Source organism: Pristiophorus japonicus, chromosome 16 (assembly GCF_044704955.1).
Source record: "Pristiophorus japonicus isolate sPriJap1 chromosome 16, sPriJap1.hap1, whole genome shotgun sequence".
NCBI classification, from domain to species: Eukaryota; Metazoa; Chordata; class Chondrichthyes; family Pristiophoridae; genus Pristiophorus; species Pristiophorus japonicus.
In genome coordinates this window covers 7,435,376-7,461,109 of record NC_091992.1, presented here as the reverse complement: position 1 = coordinate 7,461,109, position 25,734 = coordinate 7,435,376, and the positions used below count along the sequence as shown (strand labels likewise).

At 43.4% G+C, this 25,734-nt stretch overlaps 1 protein-coding gene and 1 non-coding gene across 2 annotated transcripts in view; both read left to right on the top strand.

Moving 5' to 3' along the window:
• Nucleotides 1-25,734, top strand: part of med13a (mediator complex subunit 13a) — a 129,892-nt gene that overhangs the window by 24,045 nt on the left and 80,113 nt on the right. Inside the window, exon 4 of the mRNA XM_070858001.1 lies at nucleotides 7,617-7,700. Within this exon, the coding sequence (XP_070714102.1) occupies nucleotides 7,617-7,700 (84 nt within the window). The remainder of the gene's footprint in view (nucleotides 1-7,616; nucleotides 7,701-25,734) is intronic.
• Nucleotides 13,577-13,773, top strand: LOC139227300 (U2 spliceosomal RNA). The gene has a single exon (XR_011587420.1). It is a non-coding gene; the product is annotated as a U2 spliceosomal RNA (small nuclear RNA).

The following is a 25,734-nucleotide window of genomic DNA, read 5'->3' as shown; positions in this document are numbered from 1 at the left end:
GATGCATTATTTTCTAACTTTAGTATTTTCTTTGGTAAATTTCATATTTTTATTTTCTGCAGTTGACTTTTACCTGTTCTAATTTGCTTAATATAGTTAATTCGGTCCCAGCCTTGGACACAATTGGAGGCTGGTAGTGTCCTAACCGAAAGCTGGGACATCTCTGTATTTTCCATTCCTCTTTTGCCAAATGAATGGTGCCCTGCCAGATTATTATACAATTCAGTACGTAAACAATAGGGCTGCTCCTTGCCACTCATAGCTAAGTGCTTGATAAGCTAATAAGGATTTAATATGCAAGGTTGTAACACTTCTTTTTTTCAGTAGCCTTTTACTCCAGTTTAATAAATGTATTGTGCAACTTGTGTCAATCACTGATTCGGTAATTGGCAAACATTGTGATTTGAGTGTCAGCTGCATTTAATTATGTTTAATTTACAGTATTAAAAATGAACCAAGCTAAAATGAAAATCATGTGTTCGGCCTTGGGCCAAGAGAAATTTGCCAGAATCTTGTCTGTTTCTGGCCAACGGTCAATAATCGACTGATAAATCAGCATTCTACATGTAGCCCAGGCACCATATAGGATGAACACATGTTGATCCACCTGACTGAAGAAATTAGTTGTTATGCCAGACATGCAATTACCACTTATGATCGTCAATGCCAGCAAGATATAAATAAAAGACTTCCATTTATATAGCGTCTTTCACAACCAATGAAGTATTTTTTGAAGTGTACTTACTGTTGTAATGTAGGAAAAGCGACAGCCAATTTGCGCACAGCAAGCTCTCACAAACAGCAATGTGATAATGACCAGATAATCTGTTTTAGTGATGTTGATTGAGGGATAAATATTGGCCGGGACACTCGGGATAAATCCCCTACTCTTCTTTGAAATAGTGCCATGGGATCTTTTATATCCACCCGAGAGAGCAGACGGGTCCTGTGTTTAACGTCTCATCTGAATGATGGCACCTGCGACAGTGCAGCACTTGCTCAGTACTGTCCTGGAGTGTCGGTCTAGATTTTTGTACTCCGGTCTACGAGTGGGATTTGATCCCACAACCTTCTGACTTGGAGGCGAGTGTGCTAGCAACGAGCCACAGCTGAGTGGACGAATGGACAAGGAAGGCTATTTAGCCCATCTTCAAATCAGAAAGACCCTAAGCTCCCTCACTGCAGTGCATACTTTTTTTTTTCTTGAATGATTTCATTATTTTACCTGAAAGCCCATGCCAATTATTGACCAGTTTTTGTATGAAATCAGTCCTAAATTTGCATTTTACCAGTTTAAAACCAGAGTCTCACGACTTTCTTTCACGGTTTACTTTGAAGTAATATTCACAGTTTGCCTTTTCCATACGGTTTACTATCTTGTATATTATAATGAGATCACATCTCTATGTCCTTCTTTCAACGCTGGAAAGTCTTGTTTCTCCAGTCTTTCCTCATAACCTCTGACGTGAGGGGGATCATCGCGGCTCTTCTCTGAACTGCCTCCTGCTCTTGCATGTCTCCTTTTTATGTGCCTGACTAGAATTGTGATCTATGCACTACCTGTGACACTGTTATGCATTGTATACCAAGCCCTGTGTGATGTGCTGTCACTGAAGAACCATTGCAGATTTATTAAAATAAACTTTGCTTGAATCTAGCAAAAAATATTTTGCTATTTTTAATGTCCAGTCCTGTAAGAATTCACATGCATTAGGCTGTGGGATGTCTGTTTTATAGATTTCTGTTTTTAACTTGCTGTCTGGAATGAAAGGAGTGGTCTTCAGAAAGTGGAGAAGCTGCTGTTTTCAGTCCAAAATTCCATCCTGTGGTGTACATTACTATTAAAATAATATTCTGGCAATAATTGGGACAGCTTTAAAAATGAGAGCTGGATTCAGTAACTTTAGTTTAATATAGAATAGAAATTGTTAACTTCAAACATTTATAATTGAAAGCCATTTGAATAGGAATTTCAAAAAAAATTGCCAGATTTTTTTTTTTGCTGGACTATATACGGAAACTTGATCAAGTAGGATGCAAATAGGGGAAAAATTGCTGGCAATCTGAACCAAAAACAGAAAATGCTAAAAATACATCCAGGTCTGTCAATATCTGTAAAGTGAAAAACCTGGTTGATATTTCTAGTATAAGACCCTTCCTGAGAGATTCATAGAAACATTAAAAAATAGGTGCAGGAGCAGGACATTCGCCCCTTTGAGCCTGCACCACCATTCAATATGATCATGGCTGATCCTGCAACCTCAGTACCCCATTCCTGCTTTCAATCCATACCTCTTGATCCCGTTAGCCATAAGGGCCACATCTAACTCCCTCAGTTTGGAGGAAGCAACTTGCAGAAATTGCTGCTCCTTTAACCAGGGCGCTGAGGCTAATTATAGTGCTCTCTTGCCACCCAGCTGAGTGTTTTGATTTTTAAATATTGACTTGACAACATTACATAATGTTCTATCAACTTTAGGTGGGTGTGGTGCAGATGACTAGAAGTAGATACGGTGCTCGAAGTTGGAGATTGTTCCCTCCTTCCATCTCAAACGTTTTTGCTTCCCCCCCCCCCCCCCGTCACCAATCATCCTGCTTGCTTTTCAACTTCCCGCTCTCAAAGAATTTGTTCTTGAACAAAGATGCTTTTTTAAAAAAAAAATTACTGTAACAGCTAGTTACAGCTGTTGATGAGGGGAATTGGTTTTGATTAGGTGAAATATGTAAGAATGGAGTTCATTTTTATCTCCTTTGCTGTTGGACTGCTTTTTGTCTCCATGTACTACTCATATGCCAGGTTCTTGATTTTAGCACACTGACGAAACGTCCATCCTGGAAATTTGAAGAAAAAAATAAATGACAATAACCATTTTGTGTACTTTCTTAGCAGAGAACTAAAATTATACCGGTATCACTATCTTTCTTGAGGATTTGAGCATCTGCTAGGAATAGAGGGTTACGTTTTATAGTGAGGGGTTCTTAATAGCTCACAAGATGGCTACTGATGAGGGCCATTATTTTGAGGCTCTGGTACAGTTTGTAATACACTTGTAAAATTGCGCCAAAAGCCTTGTTCAAACCTCTTCCACCGAACTCCTGATTTTAGTTGTGAAATTGCTCTCTTTCGATTTTTCTTCCTGTCCTGGCTTGTCATAAGGCATATGGACAATGTGAGTCAGCATCTGGGTGTCCTATAGTTGTAGAAGATTAACTGAAAGAAAGACTTGCATTTATATAGAGCCTTTCATGACCACCGGCTGTCCCAAAGAGCTTTACAGTCAATGCAGTACATTTTGAAGTGTAGTCACTGTTGTAATGTAGGAAAAGCAGTAATTTGTGCACAGTAAGGTCCCTCAGCAATGTAATAATTACCAGGTAATCTGGTTTCGATGTTGAACATAAGAACATAAGAAATGGGAACTGGAGCAGGCCATTTGGCCCTTCGAGCCTGTTCTGCCATTCAACAAGATCATGGCTAATCTTCTACCTCAACTCCACCTTCCCGCACTATCCCCATATCCTGTAATTCCCTTCGTTCCCCAAAATTTATCAATCTCTACTGAGCATCCACAGCTCTTTAGGGTAGAGAATTCCAAAGATTCACAACCCTTTGGAGTGAAGAAATTTCTCCATCTCTATTCTAAATGGCCTATCCCTTATTCTGTAACTCTGAACCCCCTTATTCTGTGACTCTGAACCCATGTTCTAGATTCCCCAGCTAGGGGAAACATTTTTCCAGCAATTAACCCTGTCAAACTCTTAAGAATTTTATGTTTTAAATTAAATCGCCTCTCATTCTTCTAAACTCTGGAGAATATAGGCCTAGTCTACTTAATCTCTCCTCATAGGGCAATCCCCTCATCCCAAGAACCAGTCTAGTGAACCTTCGCTGCACTCCCTCCTCAGGCAAGTATGTTTTTCCTTGGGTAAGGAGACGAGAACTATACACTACTCCCATGTGGCCTCACCAATGCCCTGTATAATTGTAGTAAGACTTCTTTAATCCTTTTATAACAAAAGCTAACCTACTATTTGCTTTCCTAATTGCTTGCTGTACCTGCATGTTAACTTTCTGTGATTCGTGTACAAGGACACCCAGGTCCCTCTGAGTGCAAACATTTCCCTATGTGTCTCCATTCAAAAAAAATTCTGCTTTTTTTTGTTTTTCCTCAAGTGGATAACTTCACACTTCCCACATTGTATTCCATTTGGCATGTGTAATATATATCTTCAGCTTTGCGTCCTCCTCACAGCTTACTTTCCCACCTAATTTCGTATCATCAGCAAACTTGGATATGTTACTCAGTTCCTTCCTCCAAGTCATTAATATAGATTGTAAATAACTGAGGCCTAAGCACTGATCCTTGCGGTACTCTGCTAGTTGCAGCCTGCCAGCCTGAAAAAGTCCCGTTTATTCCTACTGTTTTCTGTCCATTAATCAATCCACAATCCGTGCTAATATTACACCCAATCCAGTGAGTCCTAATTTGGGTAATAATCTCTTGTGTGGCACTTTATTGAATGCTTTTTGAAAATTTAAATACGCTACATCCACTGATTCTTCCTTATTCATCCTGCTAGTTACATCTTCAAAAAACAAACAGATTTGTCAAACACGATTTCCCTTTCATAAAACCATGTTGGTGCTGCCTAATCATATGATTTTCTAAGTGCCCTGTTACCATGTCCCTAATAGATTCTAGCATTTTGCCTACAACTGATGTTCGACTAACTGGCCTATAGTTCCCTGTTTTTTAGCGGGATTATGTTTGCTACCTTCCAATCCTTTGGGACTGTTCTATATTCTAGGGAATTCTCCAACATTAATACCAGTGCATCCACTATCTCTGCAGTTGAGGGATAGATATTGGCCAGGACACCGGGGATAACGCTTCTGCACTTCTTTGAAATATTGCCAGAGAACCCACAACCTTCTGACTCGGGCATGAGAGAGTGCTACCAAATGAGCAACCCCCGCTGACACAGATGTGATGATGCCAACCTGGAGTCTGTTGAATCCTTTAGAATTTAGAGCTGAGCCACTCTCTGAGCATGTTTTACAGGTTCACAGTATGACCAATTCCCCATGAATCTTGGAAGAAGGAGTCTGTCGAGGAAAAAGTAATTATCATCATTTTTTTTAATGCTCACGGCCATGTCCTCTACCCAGACAATTCCGCCAACACGAAAACTAGTATAAGTTGCTCAAAATTCTTATCTCCTCCTATCCCCAGGTCATGTAGGCCTAACCCTATCGTATCAAGTACATAAAAATTTTCTTTCTTCTGACCATTCTTCCTCCCTCCCCGCCCCCACACACACACTGCTAAATTCAATTTCTGTGAATCTTGCTAGATCTACACCCATTTTCCCTGAACAGCTACATGTAATGATCATATCTATTGTAGTTTTTGTTCTTGCCTCTCCAGTACACAATTTAAAAACCACACAGGTGTTGATTACTAATTTTGCCTCTTTTCTCCCTGTGTAATGTTTTCTTTCCCCGTGGAATTCCTTATTTGCCTGTGGCTTTTCCTGTTTTTGTTTCTTGTCTTTCTTTCCGTGCTAACCAAACGCTAGTTGAGAAGGTTTTACAGATTACTATTATCCAGTGAATCCTGCTGGTAAGAGTGTGGACAGCAAGCGAGGCAGGATTGGATTCTCCTCTGATGCCTCCCACAATTGAATAGCCTGCCCCCCGCCCTCGCACATGCATAAAGGACAGCCACTAGGGCAAAGAGCTGGAAGGTATCTGGCATCCATGGCAGAACTATTTTATTCAGATTAGCCATCAGAATAACACATGTGAAACTTCACTGCAGACTGAGCCACCTCCTTCAGGAGAGGACGGAGAGACAACCATGAAGAATCCCCAAGTAGACTAATAGTTGTTTAGTGAGCTACTTGTTTGCCTTGTTCTCTTCCAATTGCAAGTTTAATTTTAAAGAAGAGTATCTGCTATTTCAAGCAGGATGCAGACACTGTATTGTCTCCCTGGCCAGCTGATTAATGACAAGCCTGGATTGAAATTACTTTTGGTTGCTTACTTTGAAGCTATTACAAACAAACTGCTACCCTGCACTCTGCTTTATCAGTGCAGTATATGTAATGTATATTGTGCTGGTTCCAGTGGTTAGAGGTAACTAACCAGCCAAGTTCAAAAGTTGTCCAAATTGTGGATTTAACATCCGGGCCTTCTAGTAATTTTTGACAAGTAATTTTCACCCAGCGCTGCCCATAGATAGACGAGCAGTCTGCAAGAACAGCCTGAAATGATTTGCTCCTTGATTATAACTTTCTTTTGCCTTTCTGTAGTGAATGTCTTGCCCCAGTGGTGTATTTTTTTAAAAAAGAAGAGGGATTTGCCATTTGGGAAATTGCTGATATGAGCAACCTGTGTGCTCTCTCTTTGCCACAGCTTGTTCTGGCTTTTTAACATGGCATGCCACCATGTTATAGAAAGTTCTTCTACACTTTGTAGCAGGAGCAACAAAACACATGCTGCAGATTTTCTTTGAGGAAATGTTGGCAATGTCAGTTTTTGCTCTTGTGACAGCACACGCTGCTGAAAACAAAACAAGGTGTTGGCTTTCTCCCACAGTGCAGCTTGAAGCTGTAACTGCTCAAATGACATAGATGGACTCCAGCCACCTTGCCCCCCCCCCCCCAAAAAAAAAAAGTTAGTGTGCAGTGAGCTGCTGCAGCTTTGAGATAATCGTGTACACTCTCGAGCTGAAATGACTCTCAATTTTGTCTCGGTACCAGATCTAAAAACAGTAGTAACTAACCCATTGCTGCATCGACAGTTCCAGCAAACAATCAGTAAAGGGTGGAAATGACCACGATCACCCTCTGGCCATCCCAATTCTGTGACCTCCATTCTACACAATCTGTTGCGCTTTGCTGTATGGTATATTGATGAGCTTTTGCAGTGTGCCTACACCATGGCCTCTACTGAGAGAGACTGTTAGAGACCTGTGAAATTTTAGGTTTTTGAAAAGTTGGGAAAACAATGAACAAGTAGCCTGAGTACAAATATTCTTGACCACTTCACTGCATTTTGCGCAGACACTTTCTCTCCTGGGTTTCGAAATCAGTTACTGAAATAGCATCTGTGTTGACTTGATTTAGAAATGGAATGATCAGTAGAAGGGCTGCTGCAGCGAGTTTTGAATAACTTTTACAATGGTGTCAGGTTTTTTTTGCAGCATTTTCTTAACTCCACCACCCCCGCCCCCCCTCCCCCCTCACCTGGGTCTTACCATGACCGATGATCGAACTATTCCAAGGAATCTGCCACTCAGCCCAAAGCTGATCACTTGAAAGTACATGAAAATAACTTGGATTAAATGTATATTTTTGGCCTTCCCTTCTCCCTCACCATGGGGAATGGCATGGCCTTTGCTCAGCATGTCTGTCTGTGATAAACTCGGCATGTTGGGCAGGAGCCCACCTCTAAACAGGATCAGAAATTCTAACTTCTTGTATTCTTTACTGGGGAAAGTTGTTTTAAATCCGTTTGTATATTTACAGTGTCGTGTAGAGATTTTCGAATCCTGCAATTCAAATGCTCTTTGATCCATGACCTTGTGTTCCTCTTTTTTCCTTTCTGCAAGGTGCTTGTTACACAGGAACTTTGTGCGGATTGGGAAGTGGTTTGTGAAACCATACGAAAAGGATGAGAAACCGGTGAACAAAAGGTAAGCATAGTAAATCTTGCAGTCGAGCTACTTTCTATTTAAATATACTGCTGTGGAGTTCTTGATTTATGAAAACTTGGGTTTGATACTCATATATATGCCGACTTTCACTTTTGCTGAAACGTCAACACTTGACTACATTTTCCCAGGCGGTTTGAATCATGGTGTTGGATGTACAATACTAATCTCGGATTTTCCCAGTCTCCACTGCCTAGGGCTTGATCTGGAGTTCCTGTCTCTGGCCTTTTGAAACCCTAGGTGGGTTATTTTCTAATTGTGTGTTTGTGCACATGTTGAATGTTGCATTCTGACATTGTGGGTTTGGAGAAGTGTAAAAGACTGCCTTTCTCCCTCCCATTAGATGGTAGAACACTGAGAAATGTAGAGGAACAAAGGGACCTGGGAGTGCATGTCCACAGATCCCTGAAGGTAGTAGACCAGCTAGATAAGGTGGTTAAGAAGGCATATGGAATGCTTGCCTTTATTAGCCAAGGCATAGAATATAAGAGGGGGCGGGATTTATGTTTGAACTATACAAAACACTGGTTAAGCCACAACTGCATGCAGTTCTGGTCACCACATTGCAGGAATGACGTGATTGCACTGGAGAGGGTACAGAGGAGATTTACGAGGATGTTGCCGGGTGTGGAGAATCTTAACTGAGAACAGTTTGGATAGGCTGGGTTTGTTTTCCTTGGAACAGCGGAGGCTGAGGGGAGACCTCATTGAGGTGTATAAAATAATGTGGCTAGAAAGGGCCTATTTCCCTTAGCAGAGGGGTCAACAACCAGGGGGCATACATTTAAAGTAATTGGTCGAAGGTTTAGAGGGGCTTTGAGGGGAAGTTTCTTCACACAGAGAGAGTGGTGGGGATCTGGAACTTGCTGCCTGAAAGGGTGGTAGAGGCAGAAACCCTCGCCACATTTTAAAAAGTACTTGGATGTGCACTTGAAGTGCTGTAACCTGCAGGGTTACAGACCTAGAGCTGGAAAGTGGGATTAGGCTGGATAGCTTCTTGTTGGCTGGCACGGACATGATGGGCTGAAATGGCGTCCTTCTGTGCTGTAAACGTCTATGATTCTATGAATTGATATAGACCGTTGAGGGAGCAACCTTTTTCCAGTAGTCTGATGTCTTACCAATCACTCAGTCCTGGGAATTTCAAAATGCTGCATCCAAAAGGGAAAAAAAAAACATCTTTGAGAGTGGGCAGTGGGAAATGGATAGATATTATGGAATGTAACTTGATTACCTCCTGGAATCATAGAATATTCATCCAGAGCTTTTCCCTGGATCTGGTGGGTGGGTTACACCCCTTGTTCGGTTCGTGTTCTGTGGAAGGAATACACTTATTGGCCAAATGATTCCATGTCCCATGAGAATATAAAAAAAACCACAATAGTCGATAATCAAACTTTTATCCCTCTGAAAGCTAGTTGGCTGGTAGCCAGAAGGGTGTGACTAAAGCTACAAGCTATTGTCAGTCTGGAGTCTATGATCTTTGTTGTTTTAGCGAGGTGGCTGACGATTCTAAAAGTAAATAAACTCAAAGTTTATTCAGTTCCAACAGAATCGGATTCTTTCATTATTGCTTAATGTGTTTTTTCACCAAGATGGAATGGATATAGTGTTCTGTACTAATGTGTGTGTGTGTGTTCTGTAGTTTGTTCAGAGTTATCATTGGTCCCTAATTTCTCTGTCTTTGGTTTTGTCGCCATCTATTCCTTGTTCATTCCGATCTACTTGTACGGACTTCATTCTCGACCAGTTGGAATTTAGACAGTCTTCCCTTCAAACTTTAAAATTCCAGTTCACATTACGTCTGCATTATAGCATTTCACATGGAAAATTAAAACCAACTTTGGAAAGTGGAATCTTGCCAGTAGTGCTATTATAAAAAAGATCAAACCATTCCGAAAGAGTTATGATTTAACTGACACTCTTGACTTATTTTTTGGCTAAAACAATGGGAGGGGTTACTTGGATTTTCTGACTGAGGAAACTGAAACAGTTGAAATACCCAGGCTGTTAAGCTACCCTTGATTTATTGAAGATGCCCCCTAATGTTTTCAAGCTTACTAGCTGCACTAAGCTGGTTTCCTCTGAAATCGGCAGCCTTCAGTGTATTAACTTTTTTTTTAAAAAGTGAACCAAAGTTAGACGAGGAGGAATGATGTGGGTGAATAAACTGGTGTGTTACTGAGCCACATAGACCATGAAAGCACCAGTTTTGATTTCTGAGCTGACTTCAGCTAGGGTTAGCAGTGGCTTTAGCACTTTTTGGTGAAGGAAAAGAATAAACCAGGGTTCCTCCTGATTTCTGTCGACTGTCCTCTGCTGCAAAATGTGCACGTGGATATCTAGTGAGGACAGAAATGACGACAAGACAGTTAGCATGAGTAGTTTGGATGTACTCCTAAACCACAAAACCAAAGCTGGAGCAGTTTATGGTGGTTGTCTGAGCCCTGGAGACAGGACTACAGTAGAGAATGAACTACTGTATATAGACTTAACGTACAGTTTACAAGAAAAAAATGGTCAGTATAGGGTTTTGGCAAGGACACTGGATGTAGAATAATGAAGGGTTATGACCTAAAGGTTGCAGCTTTGTTTTGAGATCTGCAGCTGGTTATCAGAATTCAGTCCGTTCAGAGTTGATGAAAAAAAAAAAATCAGTTTGATTTGGAAAACTCATGCATATGATGAGAAATTTACCCCTCCTTATTAACTTGGAGATTTAAAAGCTCTCGATGGTACAGTGAATATATCCACTCAACGTATTCAGCTGGAAGGAGGAGAGCATGCCTGGAGATCTGAGCTGCCGCAATCGTGACCATCTTTAAAAAATGGGACAAGTCTGTCTGCGGCAACTACAGAGGAATCTCCCTGTTGGCCACTGGAAAAGTCATTGCTAGAATCCTCCTCCCTGTGGCGGAAGAGCTCCCAGAGTCACAGTGCGGATTCCATCCACTACGGGGTACAACGGACATGATCTTCACTGTGCGACAACTGTAAGAGAAATGCAGGGAACAGCACCAACTCTTGTACATGGCCTTCTTTGACCTCACAAAAGGTCTTTGACACTGTTAACCGCGAGGGACTATGGAGTGTCCTCCCCCGTTTCAGCTGCCCCCAAAAGTTTGTCGCCATCCTTCACCTGCTCCATGACGACATGCAAGACGTGATCCTGATCAACGAATTCACCACAGACCCAATCCACGTCCGGACTGGGGTCAAGCAGGGCTGCGTCATCACGCCAACCCTCTTCTCGATCTTCCTTGCTGCAATGCTTATCTCACGCTCAACAAGCTCCCTGCTGGATTGGAACTAAACTATACAACCAGTGGGAACCTGTTCAACCTTCGTCGCCTCGAGGCTAGATTCAAGACCGTCCCATCCTCTGTCATCGAACTACAGTACGCGGACGATGTTTGCGTCTGCGCACATTGAGGCTGAAATCCAAGCCATTGTCAACATCTTCACCAAGGCGCATGAAAGCACTTACATTAAACATCCGTAAGACAAAGGTCCTCCACCATCCTGACCCCGCCACACAGCACTGCCCCCGGTTATCAAAATCCACGATGCGGCCTTGGACAATTGGACCACTTTCCAAAGCATGGGGGCCTACTAACAGGCAGGGCAGACATCTAACACAGCCTCCAGTGTGCCAGCGCAGCTTTCGGCCACCTGAGGAAGAGTGTTCGAAGACCGGGACCTCAAATCTAGCACCAAGCTTATGGTCTACAGGGCTGTAGTGATACCCGCTCTCCTATATGGCTCAGAGACATGGACCATATACAGTAGTCACCTCAAATCGCTGGAAAAATACCATCAACACTGTCTCTGCAAGATTCTACAAATCCCAACATCCCCAGCATCGAAGCACTGTCCACACTCTGCCAGCTCTGTTGGGCGGGCCACATTGTCCGCATGCTCGACGACGCAAGACTCCCAAAGCAAGCGTTCTACTTGGAACCTCTACACTGAAAGCGATCCCCAGGTGGGCAGAGGAAACGTTTCAAGGACACCCTTAAAACCTCCTTGATAAGGTGCAACATCCCTATTGATATCTGGGAATCCCTGGCCAAATCCCGCCCTACATGGAGGAAGAGCATCCGGGAGGGCGCTGAGCACCTTGAGTCTCGTCGCCGAGAGCATGCAGAAAACAAGCGCAGACAGCGGAAGGAGCGAGCGGCAAACCAGACTCCCCACCCACCCTTTCCTTCAACGACTTTCTGTCCCATCTGTGACAGAGACTGTAATTCCCTAATTGTACTATACAGTCACCTGAGAACTCACTTTTACAGTGGAAGCAAGTCTTCCTCGCTTTCGAGGGACTGTATGATGTACAGACCAAGTAGTATATAGGCTTGATCCGTGGTAAATGCTGGGGTGGCAGTGGGACACTACAATTGGCCTTGCATTACAGCAGTGACTACACTCCAAAAGTACTTCATTGTCTGTAAAGTGCTTCGAGACCTCCGGTAGTTGTGAAAGGTGCTATATAAATCCAAGTCTTTCTTTCTTTAAAGTCACTGTTGAGGAGGGGAAGTTTGTCCAGAGTTCTGGATCATGGTTGATATCCAGTGAGCTACTCCCACATGAAGTTCTCCATGTGTGGGCGAGGGCTCGGCTTGTTCCTTCATCCCAGTCAAATGAAAAACCATTATTCTCACACCTGCATTTATAGTTTTGAGCCCTCCTTTTCGAAGTTATAAACTTAAAAAAAAAGACAACTGATCTTCATCAGTGTTGTCTTTGCTCCTCCTCCTTCCCTCCCTCCATGACTCTCAAGGATAGTGATTTGAGTTGGGCTGTTGCTTGTGTGCTGGGTAGTTTAAGCACCTTGGGGTGTTTTACTGTGATGAAAGGTGCTACATAAATGCAAGTTGCTTGGCAACCCTCCGGGCCTGGAAATCGGTGTGGTCTCGACCTGCAAGACCATCAGCAGGCCGGGGCCATTGGAGGGAGCAGCGTACGGCGGCATACCACCGCTGGGAGCAGCGCGGTGCTGCTGCAGGAGGGCGACGGCTGCAAAGCCAGGTCGCTGATTGCAGTGCGGGCAGGAGGGGCGAAGGAACGGCAAGAGTCCGTTGACGGAAGTGACCGGGGCCCAGAAGAGGCAAGGGTCCAGGGACAGCACGGGCCAGCCCACAATGCTATATGTATGTGCGCTCGGTCTGTGCAGCAGAGCTGGTCTCCAGTTAGTCTTTGGTAATCCTTGGCACTGGACCAAGACCTAGCTCTGTCAAGCCCGTGTGGTGGCTGGTGTGTAACGGCCACCACAGATTAAAAAAATCCAAGCACAGCATCTTCCACCCTTTACGATGTAGTTCGGGATCTGGAATATTAGGTCCTTCATTGAAACACCTGTGAACTCATCCCTTTTTGGCATGGAAACAAGTCATCCTCACTTCGAGGGACTGTCTAGGATGATGATGCTTGGCAACATTTAAGTGGCTGCTATCTGAGAGCCTGGGTGATGAGTGTTGCAAGGCCACAACTGTAGTGGGGCAGGAAATTGCTGCTGCGACTGAGTTTTTTTAAAGTTGCGCAAACCATATTTTCTGATACTTTTGGAATGTTAAAATATGAAGACTCAGTTCAAAAATTCGGAAGGTAGAACAGCAGGCCTGCTTTTTCATCGAACAACTAAAGGGTCTGACAAGGGATAGATTGAAATGAGGCAGGGTGCTAATTACAAGCTTTAGAGATGTAGAGGAGGTGGTGATTCACATGCATATTCAAGAAAATGCTGTCAGGTTACAGTGGGAATAGTTCCAGATATTAGGGCGTTTGCTGGTTTTCAGGTTGCATTAGGAAGTGAATAATCTCTTGCCATCCTAATGGCTGAATATTTGATAGTGGCATGCATCGCTTCTCGGCCTTTTGGCTAAGATCATGCGTAACTGACCTGACAGGGGAGTAACCATGACCCCAAAGTGGTTCTCCCTGGATCAGGAAGGTGGTTCTCCTATGCTTTTTGGAAATAGGAGGTGGGTGGGGTGGCTTGACCCATCCACCTCCACGGAGGTGTGTGGGGGGCCTGACCCATCCACCTCCATGGCACGAACCTGGTATTGCAGTACTTCCAGGAACGGTGCAGTGGCTCTCGGCCTTTTGGCTAAGAGCATTGGCGCAGAATGATCCTTGATGTGTGCAAGGTGACCTCTGGCGTTTGTGATTTGACAAAGAATTGGAAAGATTGGCTACGAATTAAAAAAAAAAAAATCTTTTAAATAAAAAAAATAAAAATAAATCCCTATTTTGCATATTCAATTTGCGCCAATGTAAGTGAGTTAGTTAGGATTTAAAAAATGTTTTTCAAAAGGGGGCGTTACCAGCCACCTACGCCAGTTCTGACCATTTAAGCCACTTTGGACAGCTAATAGTTGCTCCAAGGCAAACGTATGTGGCCACACAGAAAATCCTTGTAGAGAGTTAAGAAATCAGTGCAGGTAGCCAGAGATAGGGGTGGGAAGGGAAGAGGAGAGGAACTAACAAAGCACAACAACATTCAAGAAGCATAAAAACCATCAAGAAGAAATTAAAAAAAAAAACTTAAGTCCTACCTTCCTAACTCTGGCCCGGGGATTCTGCGGGCTGGCCGGTGCGAGAGGCCACTCGGCCGGGGATAGGTGCGGGCGGGAGAGCACAGGGAACTGGCCGATTGCCGATGTTATTCGCTTCTGCGTATGCGCGAACGCTCCAGTGCGCATGCACAGCGCTGCCGGCACTCTCTCACACGCAGGGCCCTAGCTCCGCCCCCCCCCCAGTGGAATCGACGCACCGCGCCAAACCCCGGGAGAGTCAACAGAGCGGCCAGAATCCAGTGACATCTCTTTGGTGCCGTTTTGAGCCTAGGAAGTTGGCGCATCTCACGTGAGTGCGCCGAAAAAATGGGTGGGCCAAATTTGGGCCCAAAGTAACTGACGGAGATTATTCAACTATATACGTGCAGCTCCTGAGGAGTGTTTTTGGGGGTGTGGGGGGGGGGGGCTATGGGGGACAGGAGGTAGGGCAGTGGGGAAGAAGAGAAGTGCTTGTAGATCTTGGATATTTTTTAAAGGGAGTTGTTAATGGAGCTGCTACATTTTTCAGATGCAAGACTGATTTGATTTTAGTAGGGTGGAGAGAAACTGGTGGAACTGGAATTTATCTTGAGTAGCAACTTTGTTGCTGAAGGCAGTATTAAAATTAGGATCTGAGCCTCTCCAGATACTTGTGCCCAAACACACAAGCCAACTCCCAAAGGCAGGCGCGTGCTTCCTCTGAACTGAAATGCAACCTTGTTCGCAAAGTAATCTGGGATAGCTTGCCCTGCGCGAACATGAAACCTGTTTATTCTTCCTGGATTGCACCCCAGGATTTCCAGTACACGCTCGCCACTTCAGAAGGCTACAATTATCAGTCACACCAAACACTCTCTTTGTAGCAGGTGAAACTACCAAACTGGTTTATTCGCTGATAGTAATTTACATCAGAAAGCAGTAACTGAATTGTTGGTTAGTTAGAATAACACAGCACTCTTGAACCAGTTCGTGAAAGGATAAACCAATCAGTACCTTTTTTTTTAATGACTTTTCACACAAAAGGTAGGCAAACTCTTCTCAGAAGGGAGTGGCTGCCTGGTTCCTACTAGCTAGTTTTTCTCAGAATTATGTAGGTGTTCCTACCTAAGGAACTGCATCTTGCTCTTGCATCTGTTGTACCGAAGTCAAACCATAACTAGCTGGTAAAGGACAAATCTGTAGTGTCTAACAATTGTTGACTATGCTTTGCGTTATATTGTTGCACATTTGTTGTTTCTAGAACTTTGAGGTGCTTATTTTTTTGTTTTCCCAGCCAAATGAGTAATCGTGTTTAATATAAAGAAATCAAACTTATTCTTCCATTACCTAGTTGCAGAAGCCATCTTGAGTGGGGTTTTTTTCAAAGAAACTTTAAGGAAAGGACCCACGAACTATGGACAAAAGTACTTCACAATTGTGTTCTAGAACTGTCCAGTGACTATATCGGATCTTAAATCTAATTTTAATTAGTTAACATAAATGAACGCTCTAATTTAGATACTAATGTTCTCCTGATTTTTTTTTGTTTTTGGCTGGAGGAGGAGAACTGAATGTTTGAAATCTATTTTAAATGCTGTTCAGATATCCACAGTGAAAAGAAACTTATGAACTATGGTGTCTAAAATCGATCCCTGAACTATTACTCAGTCCTGTTTTTTTTTCGTGGAAATCCCAAGTCGAAGCTTTGGAGCGGGTAACCTGAACTAGAATCATTTGGCTTAAAATGGCCCCTGCTATAAAACTATATACAACATTGCCGTTGCCCCTTTCATGGCACTGATAAAATAGCAAGACAATATTTCCATAGTGAATAAATTACTGACATAACTCATTCGTTTGCTCTTTTGAGAAGGTAGTTGATTTGCCTTTTTTTTTAAAAAGGAATAAAAACAGAAAATTCTGGAAACACTCAGCAGGTCAGGCAACATGTGTGCAGTGAGAAGCAGTGAGAGTGCAATGACCTTTCATCAGAACCTGGAACGTTAACTCTGACTATCTCCACAGATGGGGTGTCAGCTGTGGCTCAGTGGGTAGCATTCTCGCCTCTGAGTCAGAAGGTTGTGGGTTCAAACTCCAGGAACACAAGCACATAATCTAGTTTGACACTCCAGTGCAGCGCGGAGGGAGTGCTGCACTGTCGGAGGTGCCGTCTTTCAGATGAGCCGTTAACATCGGTTTAACGTTAAACCGTTAACGAGAGACATTGAGTCTGATGTCTCAAGTGGATGTAAAAGATCCCATGGCACTATTTTCAAGAGCAGGGGAGTTATCCCCGGTGCCCTGGCCAATATTTATCCCTCAATCAACATAACGTAAAAACAGATTATCTGGTCATTATCACATTGCTGTTTGTGGGAGCTTGCTTGTACGCAGATTGGCTGCTGCGTTTCCCACATTACAACAGTGACTACACTCCAAAAGTACTTCATTGGCTGTGAAGCGCATTGAGATGTCTGGTGGTTGTGAAAGGCGCTACAAAAATGCAAGTCTTTTTTAAAAGGTTTGGATTGAAGGTAGTACAGCTGTTAACACCACAGCCTGATTTTTGTTTTCCGACAAGGAAAGAAATGAGTATTCGCCTCATGTAGGGGAGCCGCAGGGGGTGCTGGACGGGACCCTTGTGACAGAATAATTGTACATGGAGTGGGTTGATGGGTGGTGTGGCCTTTTTTAATTCTTGAATTTTCTTGTCAGGATTTCTTATTGAATATTCTATTTAAATTTGTTAATATTTTTCAGCTGCATATTGTTTGGGTCAATTTTTATTTATTTATTTAGATCTAATGGGGTTGTTGATTTCAATAGCTGCTATATTATTGAAGATTTGAGGAAACTGACTACAAACTTAAAACTAAACATTTAGCTATAAAATATGATTTGCTGTAATAAAAGGTACTATATTTCCTAATCTGGAGCTGGAAAATAAGATTTTGTAAGACTTCCAGTTGTGCTCTAGTATAGTTGAAATGGCTGTTCATGAACCATCTGCATCTACAGCCAGTAACATTTATATGCATCATATACAAATGATTAGGACTTGCCTCAAGGCTCGAACACCATCACTTTGGATGACATTGAAGTCTTTGAGCTTGACTCCTGTGGGTTATGTATACTCTGAAGCCCACTATCTCTTCCCATGTGTCCCTCGTTTATTTAGCGGACAGAGAGCTGCTGGGACTTGACCATTTGAAAGTTTTGAGGCCAAATCTTTGTTTAAGATGTAAGACCTGATCAGTGGCTGTTTGCCACTCATACAGATCATAAATATCTTGCATAGTGCTACACGGTATAGGATATGGGTTTACTTCTGGGACTCGCATGTCAAGTTCCTGTTCTTGCCCAGATGTACTCCAATGAAGAGAGATGGAAACATCCAAGGTCAACAGTAGCATTCTTGCTTCTGAGTCAGAAGATTGTGGGTTCAAGTCCACTCCACGATTTGAGCATGTAATCTAAGCTGATACTCTGGGCTACACTTTCCTGAGAGCCCCTCAAAGCCCAATTGCCCACCCAGAAAAACCGCTGACGTTTGGTAAGTAATGCTGGCGAAAATGTACATTTTTTTTCTGTTTAATTTTCATTAGTTTTATCGCCTGGTGAGAAAATGGGCCTTGCACCTTTTTATTCTCAGCGGTTAACGGAAAACTAAGTAGAACGGGCACTTTAAAAACAAATTTAGTCCAAGGTTGGGGGTAGGGGGGACTTAATTTTTCACAAAACAAGGTAAAAAAACATTCCCAAGAATCTTTTGCACATAATCACCTTTTTAAAAAAAAAAATAAAGAACCTTTAACTTACCTTTCTTTGCAGAGTACTCAGCCGCTGCCCTGTTTAAGCAGCTTTTCCAGGGCGGTTCCCTTGACGATCTGGACGGGCTTCTGTTGAGGCCAAACTTATGCCCTTGTGATTTTTCTCGGCACTGCATATCGGCCATTTGGTCCCAGCGGGTGTTTTCAGATTTGGCCGATGCCACTAAAAAAAAAAAAATAATGGGGAAACTTTCGCCGGGCGGAAAAAGAGCTGTACCGCCAAGAAAATTGCCGAGAGCCCGCCAAAAGTGATAGGAAAGTTTAGCCCTTTTAAGTTGGATGTGCAGTCCTTCGGGTTAGAAGTTGAACCCCTCGGGTGACGCCACAGATCTCTTGTAAATAGACCATTTAAAATCAAAACAATAAAAACGTATCTCTGGATACTACCTCTACTGCTCTACCTAATAAAATACAAAAATGGTACATGCCCGCCTAGTGGGCTGTAGTCACGCTGGACCGCTAGTTAGATCAGGTATGGAAAATGGTCCACATTGTCTAATGCCGCTCCATGAATTTTGATGACCGGGGGGGCAGTGCTGTGTGGAGGGGTCAGGTTGGTGGAAGACTATTTTCCATATCTCGGGAGCTTACTATCAGCAAGGGCAGACATCGATGATGAGGTCCAACGCTACCTCCAGTGTGCCAGCGCAGCCTTCAGTCGCCTGAGGAGAGTGTTTGCAGACCAGGACCTCAAATCTGGCACCAAGCTTATGGTCAACAGGGCAGTAATGATACCTGCCCTCCTATATGACTCCAATGTGGACTATATACAACAGACACCTCAAAGCACTGGAGAAGTATCACCAGTGCTACCTTCGCAAGATCCTGCAAATCCACTGGGAGGATAGATGCACCAACCTCTGTGTCTTCGCCAACATCCCCAGAATCAAAGCACTGACCACCCTCGACAAGCTCCATTGGGCAGGCCATATCGTCCACATGCCTGATTCCCAAAGCAAGTGCTCTACTTTGAACTTCTATACTGCAAGCGAGCCCCAGGTGGGCAGAGAGAACGTTTCAAGGACGCCACCCTCCTTGATAAAGTGCAACAGCCCCACCGGCACCTGGGAATTCCTGGCCCAAGCCCGCCCTAAAGTGGAGGACGAGCATCCAGGAGGGCTTTGAGCACCTAGAGTCTTGTCACCGAGAACATGCAGAAAACAAGCGCAGGCAGCGGAAGGAGCGTGCGGCAAACCAGGCTCCCTGCTCACCCCTTCCTTCAATCACTGTCTGCCCCACCTGTGACAGAGACACTAATTCCCGTATTGGGACTGTACAGCCACCTGAGAACTCACTTTTAGAGTGGAAGCAAGTCTTCCTCGTTTTCAAGGGACTGCCTATGATGATAGATCAGCAAGTACAATTTGAAACCTGCAATACCTGTTCGACTGTCAGCTGTGAAGTGGCTGGTGAGACTTGTGTACATGCGGAAGAAGAAACAAATTTGCACTTGTATAGCACCTTTCATGACCTCGGGACATTCTAAGTGGCTTGCCCGCATGCATAAGCAGAGCCCTGCTCCCAGATGGTGCACAAGACTTTCCACATTTAAAAGAAAACCCACAACTCTGTGCTTCAGTTTAATAGGTGCCTTGGAAAATGACCAAAGCTTAAGTACTTTTTTCAGCTAAACACAGCATAGCCTTTCCTAATGGGATTTTTACACCACTGGATTCCCGCCTGATTGGGTCCGGAGTCCTGAACTATCCTGTCGCTGCTGCATTGTTCCGAAACAGGAATTTATTCACAGCGACAAAAAGTAGCAGTATAGCTGCACCCCTTGCAGTTGGGTTAAAATGTCGCTCGGGCTGTAACCAGGGAGCAAGCCACCTACTTGCACACTCTGAGCGAGTACGGCATGCAAGAAAGAGGCGTGGGGGGTGGGGAGGAAGAAAGAAAAATGTAATTGACTGGAGAAAAATTCAAGCACTATGTACAATAAAAGGATCAGTGATATTGTGATGCTGTACTGTCATACTACCCCAAAAAACATTTACTAAACCTAATAAAAGCAAAACAATACATAATTCAATGAAACCAATTTATTGGCATCATTCCAGCTTCTGCTGGTAAAACATATGTCAGCATGTTGTTCCACTGTAACAGTCGAACAGCAACCAGAAACCTTATTTCTGTGGTCCACCATTTCCTAGTATATGACAGTAATTTGTAAACTGTCTGCAATGCAAAATGAGAAGTACATTGCATTCACTGAAAAAGTGCCAATTCATCAAATTCCTTCTGGTAATTGACAAATTGCTCTTATTCGCGCAGTGATTGGAAAAACTGAATTTTCACCACTGTTTGCTCATATCTCCCTCTCCAACCTCTTGTGAGACTTCTCTGAGGGAAAAAAAAAATGAATGCACTGTTGGCCTTGAGGAAAAACTGCTGTGGTCGAAAGTGCTAATTTTATCTCCCGGCGGCCTCCTCTGGAACACGTTATTCCAGGGGGACTATCATGTGACCAAGCTACTCGAGTCTCCTGAGTTTATCCAGCACTTTAGCAGATCTAATTTCGAACTGTCTGCAATACAAGCAAAATGTCATCACTTCTGACCACTACTCTTGTACAGTTATAAAAGTACAATCCACTTGAGCATGCAAATTGAATGATTATACTTTAATGAATAAAGACCAGAGCTGTCAAGATTTCAAAAAATAAATTTGGCTAATGACCAAGTTGGGACCGAATTAAGCATGTTACCTACCCCCCCCCCCCCCCCCCAAAAAAAAGAGTTCAAATGCTTTATTGGGATTTTTAAGATTACAACAATTTTACCCAGAGCCAATAACTGGTGGTCTTTTAATTTTGAGGACAGCACTCTACTCCCGCCTCTTCCTCACTTCCCCCCCCCCCCCCCCGCCCCCCCGCCCCCCATATGGCATGGAAGTAATAAGAGACAGATACACTTCTATACATTCATTTGGGGGAGGGTAAAAGGCACAGGTGCAAGGATCAAGCACAGCAACATACTTCTGTAAACTAATAAATCTAGTTTCATTTACATTTGCCTATTATTTTAAGCCTGATCATAAATTTATTAAAACATTTGGAACAGAAGTGAATTTCAACTTGTCTGTTAAAATTCCTGCTATATATAGCACTGCAATAATAAGCTTATCATCATCATAGGCAGTCCCTTGAAATCGAGGAAGACTTGCTTCCACTCGGTGAGTTTTCAGGTGCCTGTACAGTCCAATGCGAGAATTACAGTCTCTCAACAGGTGTGGCAGGCAGTGGTTGTGGGAAAGGGTGGGTGGGGAGCTTGGTTTGCCGCACGACCCTTCCACTGTCCGCTTGGTTTCTGCATGTGCTCGGTGACGAGACTCTAGGTGCTCAGTGCCCTCCCAGGCACCAGGTCCATGCAGCAGAGCAGGTCTCCAGTCGTCCTGGTTAACCCTTGCCACTGGCTAAAGGCCTAGCTCTATCAAGCCCGTGTGGTGACTGATGTGCAATGGTCACCACACGTTTTTAAAAAAATAAATCCACACACAGGCATCTTCCACCCCTCGCGTTCAGGACTGGAATATTGGGTTCTTCATTGAAACATCTCTGAATTCATGTGGAAGCAAGTCATCCTCGTTCGAGAGACCGCCTATGATGATGAGATACTCTTCCTCCACTTTGGGCGGGTCTTGGGCCAGGGATTCCCAGGTGCCGGTGGGGATGTTGCACTTTATCAAGCTACTACGCAACTTACTGTCTTTTTTTTTTCTGATGTCCCCTCCTTTATTTTAAGACAGCAGCTCATGTTGGCATGCAGTTCTATGCGCACCAACAGCTCTCCAATACCTCAGCGAGCTGGCCAGTCCTCGTGCGGGAAAGACCATATCGCTCAACTAGTTCATTTTAGGGGCATCATCATTGAAACTAAAGCTTGCTATCAATAGAGACACTCATGTCACTGGATATTGCAAACACTGGTTGATTCTCCTCCTTTCCCCTATCCAGGATGCGGCAGTCAGTTCTAGTGCTACTTCCTTCCATTGAGGTCAGTGAATTCAGACCAGAGATCAAACCCATGATCTTCCTGAACTTTTGGCTCAATATCTCAAAAATCATTCCATTTACTCACTGAGCCATTTGGGGAACTGGTGTATTTTCTGGTCAAGGTTTGAAATCCAGAACTCTCATTCCCTATTGGACAGGGACCTGTGTTACTAGTTATGAAAGTAAATTTGCATTTTCTGAGCAACTGTACCACCGATGGAGACTCAGTGGCTCAATGGGATACCAATGGGAAAATTTCAGGTCTGTAGCCGGCCAGCTGCTCTACGCCAGGGGAGCAATCAAAGAATTGGGCTCCGCATTCACAGGCTAATAGGCAAGTATTAACCCGATCCCAATACACCTCTTCCTGCTGGATAGGTGAGCACGAGATCAAGCACAGAATCACAGTTTTCAAAAAAAAAATCCAAGATTCATTAGGCTGCTGAGGCTGAGCACCGATATATCACTCCTCAAAATGAGTCACCTCCTTTTTGAGAGGATGAGAGAAAATAAAAGTGGGAAAAACTGTTGATTCAGAAATTTGCCAGAATGTTTTATAATTGAACAAACCCCACCAAGCAAGCAGATGAACATGGATTTCCCCGGGAGGTGGGGGTGGGGGAATAAATCCCCACTTCAGAGGATTGGTGTTCCACTCCCAATCGCAGATGCCAAACTTCAATATCAGTAATACAGTATCTACAGAAAATGTTACTGGCTCTCAAATATGCTGTGTGCTCTAGTGATAAACCTGGATGCCAGAACAGCTGCTGCTCTAGCCAAGCAATTCCAATGCATCTATAATGTTGGCATCGATCTGACAGTATGTCCTATACACACACACAAGTAGGCCAAATCTAACCCAGACAATTATTGCCCCATCAGTAAAATCCCAATCATTAACAGTGCCATCAAGCGATACTTACTTATCAATAACCCACCCAATTCGGGTTTTGCCGAACTACTCACAGGCTCACGTCAGGAGTGTGAGAGAATACTCTATTCGGCTGTAACAATACGCCAGATGCTTGACACCATTCAGGACTGACCAGTTTGGTTGATCTGTTTCCTCCTGCCATTGGACTCACTACCCTACAGGCCTGCACTCCCTATCTGGAGTAGGGCTTGAGTTCTGCTTCAGAACGTGGGTTCTAGGGAGTTTCAGTCTTTGGTCATGCAACCTCTGTGAGAGACATCATGAGAGTTGTAGATATTCTATTCCTATGCAAATACAATATCCAAATCTCACTAATTACAGATGACCAAGGCCATTTGGCCCATCTTAATTCATCCATCCAGAAAGATCCTATGGTTTCGCTTCCTCTTTTCCCCCCATTTAAGTTTCTTAAATGATTTAACCTCCAGTACTCTGTCTGGACGTCTGTTCCACGTGTAGATCTGTGTGGAGAAGAACTTCCTGATATCAGTCTTAAATTTACATTGCTCGCTTAAACCTGTGTACCCTTGTCCTACTTTTGCAATTTAGTTTAAAGTAACATTCCAGATTTACCTTTTCAATTCTCTGACTACCATTATATACTCAGGTGCTTCCTTTCCAGTCTTTTTTCACTTAACTCACACCTTTTGACGTTAGGGATCAGCCTTGCGACTCTCTTCTGCACTGCCTTCAGTCTTAAATGTCTCTCTTGTTTCTTTGCATCCAGAACTGGGCACAAGATGGGGACTGTTCAGAGCACTATGGTTGGATCATGAAAGGAAGAACTTGCATTTACGTAGCATCTTTACATTCTATGAGCATGCCAAAGTACTTCACTGTCAATTAATTACTTTTGATGTGCACTGTTGTGTAGGTGGCAGCTGAATGGAAATTAGATAAATGACCAAATCTTTTTTGGTGATGTTGGTTGAGGGATAAATGTTGCCCGGTACGCCAGGAGTACTCCGCTGCTCCACTTTGAATAGTACCATGGGATAACATCTCATCAGAAACACTACACCTCTGATAATGGAGTACTTCCTCGATACTGCACTCTTGTTGGACTAGATTATGTGTTAAACTGCTGGAATGTGACTTGAAACCACACGATTTTGACTGAGGTGGAATGCTAACACTGGGGCAAGCTGACACCACTACTTCTGATGTATGTGCTACTGTTTTGGCTGCTACAGTTTTGGCTATGTAGTTAAACATTCTATGGCGTTGATGATTTGCTCTTTTTATTTGTTGAACACATCTAGCATCGAGTCTATTAGGACATCTCCTAATATTCATTAGCTATTTCTACACCATTTCATGGAGTATGTTTGTTGTCCATTTTACCTTCCTACATATATTCTTTACACTCGTCTGCATTAAATTGCATCTGCCATTATTTTGCCCACATACATATTTTGTTCAACTCCTTTTGTAATTTTTGGAGTTGCCTCCTTCAATTCTACTGCCCCTCCTAGTTTGGTATCATCTGGAAATTTTGACTAATCATTGAGTTTCTGAATCCAAGTCATTGATACAAATTTTAAAATGGTAGGTACCTCAGTGGTGCGAAAATTATTGGGAAAAGTTCTGAAAGGATAAATCTGCATTTGGAAAGGCAAGGATTAATTAGGGACAGTCAACACGGATTTGTTAAGGGAAGATGGTGTCTGACTAACCTGATTGGAGGTAACCAAGAGGGTCGATGAGGATAGTGTGTACGATGAAGTATATATGGACTTTACCAAGGCTTTTGATAAGGTCCCACATGGTAGACTGGTCATGAAGGTTAAAGCGCATGGAATACACGGCAAAGTGTCAAGTTGGAACCAAAATTGGCTTGGAGGTAGGAAGCAAAGGGTAATGATTTGATGGATGTTTCCAGTGGGGTTCCGCAGGGCTCTGTACTGAGTCCCTTGCTTTTTGTGGTATATATCAACGCTTTAGATTTGAATATAGGGAGTATGGTTAAGAAGTTTGCAAGTGACACTAAAATTGGCTGTGTGGCTAATAATGAAGAGGAAAGTTATGGGCTGCAAGAGGATATCAATCTACTGGTCAGGTGGGCAGAGCAGTGGCAAATGGAATTTAATTCCAAGAAGTGTGAGGTGATGCACTTTGGGAGGGCCAATAAGGAAAGGGTGTACACATTAAGCGGTCGACCACTTAATAGTGTAGATGAACAAAGGGACCTTGGAGTGCTTATCCACAGATCCCTGAAAGTAGCAGGCAGGTGGATAAGGTGGTTAAAAAGGCATACGGAATGCTTGCCTTTATTGGCCGAGGCATAGAATATAAGAGCAGAGAGGTTATGCTTAAATTGTATAATACTTTGGTTAGGCCACAGCTGGAGTACTGCGTGCAGTTCTGGTCATAGAAACATAGAAACATAGAAAATAGGTGCAGGAGTAGGCCATTCGGCCCTTCTAGCCTGCACCGCCATTCAATGAGTTCATGGCTGAACATTCAACTTCAGTACCCCATTCCTGCTTTCTCGCCATACCCCTTGATCCCCCTAGCAGTAAGGACCTCATCTAACTCCTTTTTGAATATTATTATAGGAAGGACGTGATTGCACGAGAGAAGGTGCAGAGGAGATTTACTAGGATGCTGCCTGGAATGGAGAATCTTAGTTATGAGGACAGATTGGATAGGCTGGGTTTGTTCTCATTGGAACAGAGGAGGTTGAGAGGAGACCTCATTGAGGTGTACAAAATATTGA